General features: G+C 35.1%; 2 protein-coding genes across 2 annotated transcripts; one reads left to right on the plus strand and one right to left on the minus strand.

Moving 5' to 3' along the window:
• The first annotated feature begins 2,566 nt into the window (after window positions 1–2,566).
• Window positions 2,567–7,932, plus strand: LOC130444037 (uncharacterized). The gene is made up of 8 exons (XM_056779008.1): window positions 2,567–2,713; window positions 3,749–3,790; window positions 3,893–3,922; window positions 4,023–4,421; window positions 4,479–6,317; window positions 6,373–7,290; window positions 7,399–7,716; window positions 7,774–7,932. The coding sequence occupies exons 1-8, from the start codon at window positions 2,662–2,664 to the stop codon at window positions 7,806–7,808; spliced, it is 3,633 nt and encodes a 1,210-aa protein (XP_056634986.1). The 5' UTR covers window positions 2,567–2,661; the 3' UTR covers window positions 7,809–7,932.
• Window positions 7,933–8,194: 262 nt separating this feature from the next.
• Window positions 8,195–9,672, minus strand: LOC130444047 (chorion class A protein L11-like). The gene is made up of 4 exons (XM_056779019.1): window positions 9,432–9,672; window positions 9,304–9,352; window positions 8,869–9,123; window positions 8,195–8,323 (listed from the first exon to the last, which is right to left on the minus strand). Exons 1-4 carry the CDS (start codon window positions 9,435–9,437, stop codon window positions 8,313–8,315), a joined length of 321 nt encoding a protein of 106 aa, XP_056634997.1. The 5' UTR covers window positions 9,438–9,672; the 3' UTR covers window positions 8,195–8,312.
• Between the last annotated feature and the right edge of the window lie 352 nt (window positions 9,673–10,024).

The raw sequence follows: 10,024 nt of genomic DNA on the forward strand, positions 1-10,024 counted from the left end.
TATATTAAACTCGAAATAACAATTATTTCACAAAGTTTGAATGTACAGAATTAATTTCACAAGCGAATTAACAACAAATTCATTAATTTATTATTTACCACAATCCTATTTATAATAAAATAAATGTTGACAGTTATTCATGTAATTTGATCCTTATGCGTTTCAATTTTAAGAAAGTTCTGGGGTTTTCTTTCACGTAACTCCTAGGTCCCTAAGAATGAAAAATAACCGAGGTATTTTTCATGTCTTGTCCTCTTCTTTCTTCAAATTCATATTTTTCTTTCTTCATTTCCTTATTTCTCTGGTTTCTCAAAAATCTTCAGTGTTCTGAAGTCCTGTCCCTCGATGAACGTAGTCGCAAAAATCGCGACCGCACTAATCCGAATGACTGCGCCAGTTACATTTTCGATGCCCGGAAATTTATACTTAAAAATATATTAAACTCGAAATAACAATTATTTCACAAAGTTTGAATGTACAGAATTAATTTCACAAGCGAATTAACAACAAATTCATTAATTTATTATTTACTACAATCCTATTTATAATAAAATAAATGTTGACAGTTATTCATGTAATTTGATCCTTATGCGTTTCAATTTTAAGAAAGTTCTGGGGTTTTCTTTCACGTAACTCCTAGGTCCCTAAGAATGAAAAATAACCGAGGTATTTTTCATGTCTTGTCCTCTTCTTTCTTCAAATTCATATTTTTCTTTCTTCATTTCCTTATTTCTCTGGTTTCTCAAAAATCTTCAGTGTTCTGAAGTCCTGTCCCTCGATGAACGTAGTCGCAAAAATCGCGACCGCACTAATCCGAATGACTGCGCCAGTTACATTTTCGATGCCCGGAAATTTATACTTAAAAATATATTAAACTCGAAATAACAATTATTTCACAAAGTTTGAATGTACAGAATTAATTTCACAAGCGAATTAACAACAAATTCATTAATTTATTATTTACTACAATCCTATTTATAATAAAATAAATGTTGACAGTTATTCATGTAATTTGATCCTTATGCGTTTCAATTTTAAGAAAGTTCTGGGGTTTTCTTTCACGTAACTCCTAGGTCCCTAAGAATGAAAAATAACCGAGGTATTTTTCATGTCTTGTCCTCTTCTTTCTTCAAATTCATATTTTTCTTTCTTCATTTCCTTATTTCTCTGGTTTCTCAAAAATCTTCAGTGTTCTGAAGTCCTGTCCCTCGATGAACGTAGTCGCAAAAATCGCGACCGCACTAATCCGAATGACTGCGCCAGTTACATTTTCGATGCCCGGAAATTTATACTTAAAAATATATTAAACTCGAAATAACAATTATTTCACAAAGTTTGAATGTACAGAATTAATTTCACAAGCGAATTAACAACAAATTCATTAATTTATTATTTACCACAATCCTATTTATAATAAAATAAATGTTGACAGTTATTCATGTAATTTGATCCTTATGCGTTTCAATTTTAAGAAAGTTCTGGGGTTTTCTTTCACGTAACTCCTAGGTCCCTAAGAATGAAAAATAACCGAGGTATTTTTCATGTCTTGTCCTCTTCTTTCTTCAAATTCATATTTTTCTTTCTTCATTTCCTTATTTCTCTGGTTTCTCAAAAATCTTCAGTGTTCTGAAGTCCTGTCCCTCGATGAACGTAGTCGCAAAAATCACGACCGCACTAATCCGAATGACTGCGCCAGTTACATTTTCGATGCCCGGAAATTTATACTTAAAAATATATTAAACTCGAAATAACAATTATTTCACAAAGTTTGAATGTACAGAATTAATTTCACAAGCGAATTAACAACAAATTCATTAATTTATTATTTACTACAATCCTATTTATAGGCCACTGCTTATCGCAGGCTGTCTGGTAGGAATATTTCGAAGAAATTGTGTACAAACGCCTTCCGATAGCTTCGGCAAATAGTAATGCATTTATGTTTACGATTCGATTGGTAAACAGTGGAGATGATGAGTCCACGTGGACTGACGGTTTGTTAGATGTTTGCCGAATTTTTTATGGGGACAGCCTGAAGCTGGAGTGTGACAGAGACTATCTAAAAAAATATAAAAAATTTCAGCTCTATAACTAAGATTTTTTATAGGTTTATATTTGAGCCGTCTCATATTAAATCAAAATGAGAAGTATAAATGCAATGAAAATGGAATAAAAAAGATAAAATAAGAAATTAAACATGTAGAGAGAAATACTAAAGATAAAACCCGTTAGAGATAAGATATATTTAATGCAGGTTTGTTATGCCGAATACTGGGAAATTGAATACCAAAAATTCGAATCCGAAATGAAAGAATTATAGAAAACAACCAAAACAAACATGATTTGAAAATGTAAAAGAGGCAACTGAAACAAAGGGGATGTAATTAAATAATAGAACAGTAAAAGAGAGATTGAAAAGAAAAAAATAGAATGAATTTAAAAACCATATTGCACTAACCCAATATTTACTTAAGATTAATTCGGCTGGTGGTGTGCAGTTTTCCTCCGCGCGTAAACTTTACATAGAACTAGCTCCATATCCTTAAGAATTCCGTCTATGTTTTTTACAAACTCCTAAACTTCAATCACGGTATAAATACATAAGATTTTTATCAAGAGAGCCAGTCTAGAAGCGGTCGAATCAATACCAACTCATCGGCCATGAAACAACAAGTTTTATTTTGTTTATTATTAACAATCGGTGCTGGAACGTGTAAGTGAATCATTCACTTGAGTGTATTTTTATTCATAGTGAAAAAATTCGAAAAAACAATGCCACCAAAAGAAAACAGTGTTTAACAAGTATTCGTTAACAAAAACAATTTTTTATAGTTTTATTAATTAAATTAATAGAATTAGTGCAAGTGTTGATCAAATTTTTGAAAATAATCTTCAATATTTCGAAAAATATTTTGATTTCTTCATTCTAATTTGTGTTGTTTTTAATAGTAATAGTCCGGTGAATCTAGAAAAACCACATCGATTTATTCGTGGACGTTCCAGAGAAAAATTATTGTTACAGACATCAAAAGATCCACAAATAAGACAGAATTATAGTATACCACACTGTATATTTTGAGTTAAAAGAAAACTACGAGTTTTTTATTTAGGTTCAAAGTAATCAGCATCTACAAACCAATTTTTCAATCGAAACTTCAACAACTTGAAGCAAGTCTTTCGAAATGTTTCCAAAAAATTGATTAATTACTTAATCTATTTCATTATCCGCCGAAAAACGTCGACCACGTGAATGTTTAATAACCTGAAATCACACATGACCAAATCCTATTACCTCAAAATGTTCTGCCTCTAAAAAACATGTTTGCACTTAATTATAGTGTCTTATAACCTTTTTTTTCGGAAAATACTAAATATAAATTTTGTTTTGAATCCGTTATATCATCAAAAGCAATTCAAAAATTGAAAATTATGCCACAAATACTCAAATTTTAGATAATTTTGTCACTTGTACAACTCCCACGTCTGCTTCCCCTATCCATTTTATAGTTTTCTTTGGAAAATAATCGAATAAATTAAGTTTTTTCAAAAATTTAGATATTTCTTATTAGGAAGGATCGCCGATGTGCCAACCTCGCAACCATTCATACATCTTTACCCCTTCGAAACTTTCTGTTGTCAGAAAACTTTTGAAACGAAAACGAAAAAACATTTTTCCGCTGCAATTATTTGAATTTACAGTACATTAATAGTTATTATATTAACTGGAATTGAATGTAATTTCTTTCAGGTAACGGCTATGGGGTCAAAGGTTCATTTAGCAAAAGTTACAGTAAGTACTTTAGATTATAATTTAACAAACAATTACACTGTCTGGCGTACATTTCGATTGCCAAAGTATCGTCTTCAGAGATTGATTAATTCTCCTTTCTAGGCAGTTCTTCGGCATCTGCGTCATCATCTGGTAAGTAATAAAAGAAACTTCAACATCATCTTCGATCTAACAATAATCAAAGCTTACTTTTGATGAAGGATGATTATATAAAAAACTGATTGATTTACAGCCTTCAGCAGCTCCTTCTCATCTGGAGACGATGCCAATCTAAACGAAATAACTAAATCCTTAAACGCAGGAGCTCAAGCTAGTGCTGCAGCTTTCGCACAAGCTGATGCTGACGGTGCTAAAGCCGGTTCTGGATCGTTTGCTACAGCTGGTTCGGCAGCATCGGCAGGAGGATTTGCTGGAGGTACTTCAGGATCCGGTTCTTCCTCTAAATCCGATCTTCAAATTGGATCTGGCGTACAATTAGGACATGGTAGTCATTCTGTAAACTCCGGATCATATTCGGCTTCGGGTGCTATAGCGGGTACGGGAACTACGTGTACTACTTGTTCAGGATACGCTGGAAATTCAGGAAATAGCGGATCTAGTTCTAGTAAACAGAATAATGTTAATAGCGCAGGTAAGATAATTGAAACTTGACAGTCATTGAGATAATTCATTTATAATAATTATTCAGGATCCGCATCGGATTCTGGGTCTACTAGCAACGTTTTAGTGAACAATTTCGAAATACCAAACGATTACTCAAATCCCAAATCAGCACCGGCTTTCGATAAACTTAACAAAGGATTTGAATCAGATAATCACAACGCAGCATATTCTGGTAGTATTGAAGGTTCCAAGTCTTGTTGTCAAGGACCTTTCCCTGGACCAAAAGGTAGTATTAGTGATTTTAAACCGGCACCTCCCGGAGGTGGAGCCCCTCCCGCTTGGACTCCTGAAGAACAGCAACCAACTAATACTGGAACAATTGGAATTTCTACCCAATTGATACACTCCTTCCCGGGCTCTCATGGTGGTATACACGATAGTAAACCGGCCTTTGATAAACCTTATAATGGAGGAAGTATTCCTGTATCAGTAGTAGTAGAAACTCCTCACCAACCTCAAACTCACGTACCTGGTAGCGACGCTATAAGTGTTATTGGAACTCTACCGGGACCTACAGGCAGTATTTATACTAGTATTCCTTCCGGACACCAACCTGAACCACAATACGTTCCAATTCCACAAATTCCCTCTCAACCAGGTCCATCTCTAGATCTCATTCACAGTTTCCCTGGAAAACCAGGAAATATACATGACAGTAAAGTTGTACCATGTACTGGAGGATGGTGTCAATCTAACCAACAAGGTTACAATGTTAATCAAAATTCCAACACTGGTACTGGTTCGATCTCAGGGAATTACAAACCTGAAAGTTATCATCCCAAATTTCCTGATTGTTCTACTGGACAATGTGACGAATATGGAGGTAAATTAGCTTGCCATGGTAACGACTGTTTTGGACCAGGGAAAAAACCATCCAACGCTCATTTCTCCGCAGGCGCAAGTGCTAACAGCAATGCAAACCATGAATCTGGTTCCATTAATATAAATCTTAGTGAACCATCAACTGATACATACCAACAAAGTCCATGCAAATCTGGAAACTGTAATGGAAAACCAACGGATGCTGGAGGACAAAGTCCTCAAAAACCTGCTGTAGATTTAACGCCCATAAATGTTCCATCTGGAAGTCAGCAGAATGGTTATCCGGCTCCTGGTAGTATTAATTTTGGTGTCGATCATCCCATACCTTCTTCTCCGGGATCTCTTTGCTCTGGACTTGAATGTCTATTACCTGGTACAAAAGAGACACCAAGTTCTTCTTCTAAAGACTGTTCAGGGGCTTATTGCATCAATGTCGTTCCTGAATCTCAAATAATTCCGAGCTGTTCAAGTGGAAATTGTCACAATCAACAGAAAAATATTCAAAAAAGCGATTCAACTAGTACAGTAGAACAGCCCATCGAAGCAGAACCTACACATATCCAAAAAGAAACACCAGCAGCGATCGATAAACCACACGATCAAGGACCAGGTGCCAGTCAAGATTTTCTACTACCAGGAAACAAACCATATCATCGTCATAGCATTAAACCATCACATCCAAAAAAAGAGCATGAAAAACCAGCTAGTGAAGGATATTATACTTGCACTGGAACTTCTTGTCCATTACCTAAACACCCTGGACAAATAACCTCACAACCATCACAAAATTTCGAACCATCCAAACTTACACCATTCAATATACCAGACGAATATAAGGGAGCTGGTGGACACGATAGACTTTATCCAGGTTATACCCAGAAAGAATCGCCACAATTAAAACCATTCAAGATACCCAACGAATATAAAGTACAAGAAGATCAAGAGCAAAAAGAGGAAACTCCAGTGGATATACCAGTTCTAATCGGCGGGGAGCCTCAGATACAAGGAAACAAACCAGTTAGTCATTATACAGGCAATAATGGTAAGTTTTCTTGTTCTCTGTTACATTTAGAAACCTTAACTATATATAATTCTAGGTTTTGTAGCTGGTGAAGTAATTGTGCAGAAATCTGAAGATACTGTAGTTCCCGTTGTAGACGTTTTTATACCAGGTTCCATCAAACCAGGATATCAGTGCTCTGGAAGCCAATGTGGTGGATACAAACCAACAACAAATGATGGATTCGTTCAAGGAACAAATTCTGGTGCTCAATCAAGTTCCTCGGGTGCACATAATCAAGGAAATGTTCATGGAAATGATTGCTCTGGGGGTTGGTGTAAAATACCCATCGCTGGTGGTTTCAATGGAGCAGTATCAGGATCGCAAGCAGATACCGTTAGTGAAAATCTACAAGGTAATATCCAAGGAAGTGGATGTACTGGAGGAAAATGTGGAACTGAATTAAACGCTGGAAGTAACTCAGGATCAGGAAGCTATGGAGGAGGTTGTACCAGTGGAAACTGTGGCCTAAATGGGGGACTATCGGGATCACAATCAGGTGCCTCTAGCGAAAATATACAAGGTTATTCACAAGGAAGTGGATGTACAGGAGGAAAATGTGGAACTGGTGCTGGAAGTCATTCAGGATCAGGAAGCTATGGAGGAGGTTGCACAAATGGAAACTGTGGCCTAAATGGGGGACTATCGGGATCACAAGCAGGTGCCTCTAACGAAAATATACAAGGTTACTCACAAGGAAGTGGATGTACAGGAGGAAAATGTGGAACTGATTCAAATGCTGGAAGTAACTCAGGATCAGGAAGCTATGGAGGAGGTTGTACAAGTGGAAAATGTGGCCTAAATGGAGGATTGTCAGGATCACAAGCAGGTGCCTCTAGCGAAAATATACAGGGTAATTTCCAAGGAAGTGGATGTACAGGAGGAAAATGTGGAACTGGTGCTGGAAGTCATTCAGGATCAGGAAGTTACTTAGGATCAGGAAGCTATGGAGGAGGTTAGTGATTTTCGATAAATACGTATTTAGCTTTGTCAAAATGAATGAAAGTAATCAGACAAATGTCCATTCTTTGGTATGTAAAAGCTTTATTAATAATTTTTACAGCTAAAGGTGGTTGTAAAGGCGGATCGTGTGGATTTTCTGGTAACAATGGTGCTTACAGCGGTGCCTTCTCCAGCAGCTCCTCGTTTGGAGGATCCGGTAGTGGTGGTTACAATAGCCACGGGTCAGGAAGTAAAGCTTTCAGTAGCAGTGGCTCAGGTGCCTTTTTATCAAACGCTCAAGGAGGGGGATTTGGTGGATTACCACTTTTGAAAGAATTGATTAATCAATCTATCAAAGTAGGAGATTTCCATTCAGGAGCAGGAGCTTTCAGTGGATCCGGTGCTTATTCTGGAGGTGGGTCTGTAGCTCATTCTTCTGGTAAGTAAAATGATCAACAAGAAGAATTATTTTTGTTTATTTCCTTTATTTTTATAGCTTATTCAAGCGCAGGATCGTTTTCAGCAAAATAACTGCCTAGTAGATGTAAGAACATGTGCCAGACGCTTTACTATGTGATCTAATTTCTAAGACTATTTTTATAAGTGTCCATTTAACGAAAATGTGATTTTTTTATGTAATATAAACTTATTTAAATTTCTAGTGTTTATTTATTTGTATATCGAACCCAAAAACTATTATTTCTATTGAATAATCAACACATTGAGCATCCTACAACTCATTAACGACGAAATCCGTGCTTAAGAACTTAAAACTTAACATCAAGATTTCTTGTTACTTTTGAAACACACTGTAGTTAGTCCGACACAGGTAATTCATTATATATCTGTCGGGATTTTGGGGATTTCATGAATAATCTGACATATTTATAGTTCAAGCAACGTATACGTAATCAAACAAAAAATTTCGTTTTAAAATTTATTTTTTCAAAAGTAAAACATAGATAATGGTTGACTAAATACATTTATTTGAAATTCGTACTGATCGGTATTAGTTGCTTTATAGACAGTAAATAATCACCACCATCCTAAAACAAAAAATAAATAACATAAATCCCAGTTTAATCTATTAAAAAGATTCAACTATGTAGCAAATCATAGATTATCTGGTTGCATAATTAAGACTTTGAAATGTTGGTTGCATAATTAAAAAAATTTGAAATACTGGTTGCATAATTAAGAAACTTTGAAACGATTGTTGCATAATTGACAGGTTTTGACCCTTTTGGTTGCATAACCAATCGATATGCTCCGAAGTTTTGGTTGTCTAAGTAGTAGGCTTAGACGTTTGGGTTGCATAGCTAATAGATGTGTCCATAAAAATGATTCAGATTTTTGAGAAAAAATAAAATTATATACATTGTAACAATACATCAGATAGAAGCTGTAGATAATTTCTACGAACTGAGAAGCTTGTATTACAACGCGTATGGTCTTAACGGTAATTTTTTTCAAAAACGTCGGACTTTTTGTTTATTAAGGTGCCTAAAAAAATAACAGTACATCCCGGATTTTTATGTGTGTGATTTAAAACGACCTCTGCACAAATTTAATCAGTACCAATCTACTTTACCTGAGCCACCCCATCCTCCTCCGTGGGAAACAACTTTAATTACTTTGTATGCCGGTGGTGGTGGTGCCCATCCAGAATTTACAACTTTAACCACTTTTACCACTGGTGGAGGTGGAGCGCTTACTACCTTTACTACTTTCACTGCTCCTCCGTAACCACCTCCGTAACCACCTCCCCAACCTCCTGAGTAACCACCTCCCCAGCCTCCTGAGTAACCGCCTCCCCAACCACCGCTTCCCCAACCTATAGCACCGCCTGGAACAATTCAATAACATTAATTCAATTATAAATATGATTATTACTATTCTTTTTAATGTGTTTTTATGAGAAAACTACTTTTATTTTAGAAGAAGCTTCAATCATTAAAAACGTAATTTTTTGTTACACCCTATATACATAAGTGATTAAACTTTTATTTGGAATAACATTATTTACCTTGGATGCAAGATATGGCGGTAGCAATAATTAGTAGTCCAATAAATATCTGTAAAGAAAACAATATAAAATTGATTTATCCAATTTTGAACGATTTAACAATTTTTAAAAATAAAATTGTTTATTACCTTCATATTCGTTGTATTAAGTTCCAGTAGCACTTTGACTGATGAGCAGTCTTAGATTCCACTCATTTTTATCCTCTTCTCACCACAAACGCCTTGTTAGAATTGCATTAATATTTACAAATTTTCTATTATTTTGAATAAATTAGATATATATTTGTAAATTTCTCAAAGGAATCGATATAATATCGAATTATATGAATTAATTGACCTCAAGCCAATAGGCCATTTTGGTACAAACTAATTTCACTTTCATTGTGCAACTAAAATTTATGTGACAACATTATGGACAGCTAAAACCGAGTATTCAACAACAAGTGCTAGTTTAGAATTAACATATATTTAAATTTTTGGCTATACTTGTGTAAGTTACACGTGTTCCAAATATCTTGATGCAACTTTTCACACATAATCAGAGCGACCGGTTTCCAATAGGGGTTGAATATATAGTTGCATACACACTAGGGAAGGATTCTACTACATATAGTATAAATTGTGTGTATAGATGTTTTTATTAATGGGAAAATAAAATAAAATAGATCTATCTATACAATCAATATAATAAGCAAACAAATTCTTTCAAAACAAGACGAGAA

The sequence above is a fragment of the Diorhabda sublineata genome, chromosome 1, assembly GCF_026230105.1.
Source record: "Diorhabda sublineata isolate icDioSubl1.1 chromosome 1, icDioSubl1.1, whole genome shotgun sequence".
Lineage (NCBI taxonomy): Eukaryota > Metazoa > Arthropoda > Insecta > Coleoptera > Chrysomelidae > Diorhabda > Diorhabda sublineata.

Excerpts from the sequence above, each read along its gene's own strand:
- LOC130444037 (XM_056779008.1), top strand. The coding sequence starts at position 2,662 with ATGAAACAACAAGTTTTATTTTGTTTATTATTAACAATCGGTGCTGGA. Across the intron at positions 3,923-4,022 it reads GGCATCTGCGTCATCATCTG|CCTTCAGCAGCTCCTTCTCA; the intron begins GTAAGTAATAAA and ends ATTGATTTACAG. Across the intron at positions 4,422-4,478 it reads GAATAATGTTAATAGCGCAG|GATCCGCATCGGATTCTGGG; the intron begins GTAAGATAATTG and ends ATAATTATTCAG.
- LOC130444047 (XM_056779019.1), bottom strand. Across the intron at positions 9,124-9,303 it reads CGCCATATCTTGCATCCAAG|GCGGTGCTATAGGTTGGGGA; the intron begins GTAAATAATGTT and ends GAATTGTTCCAG.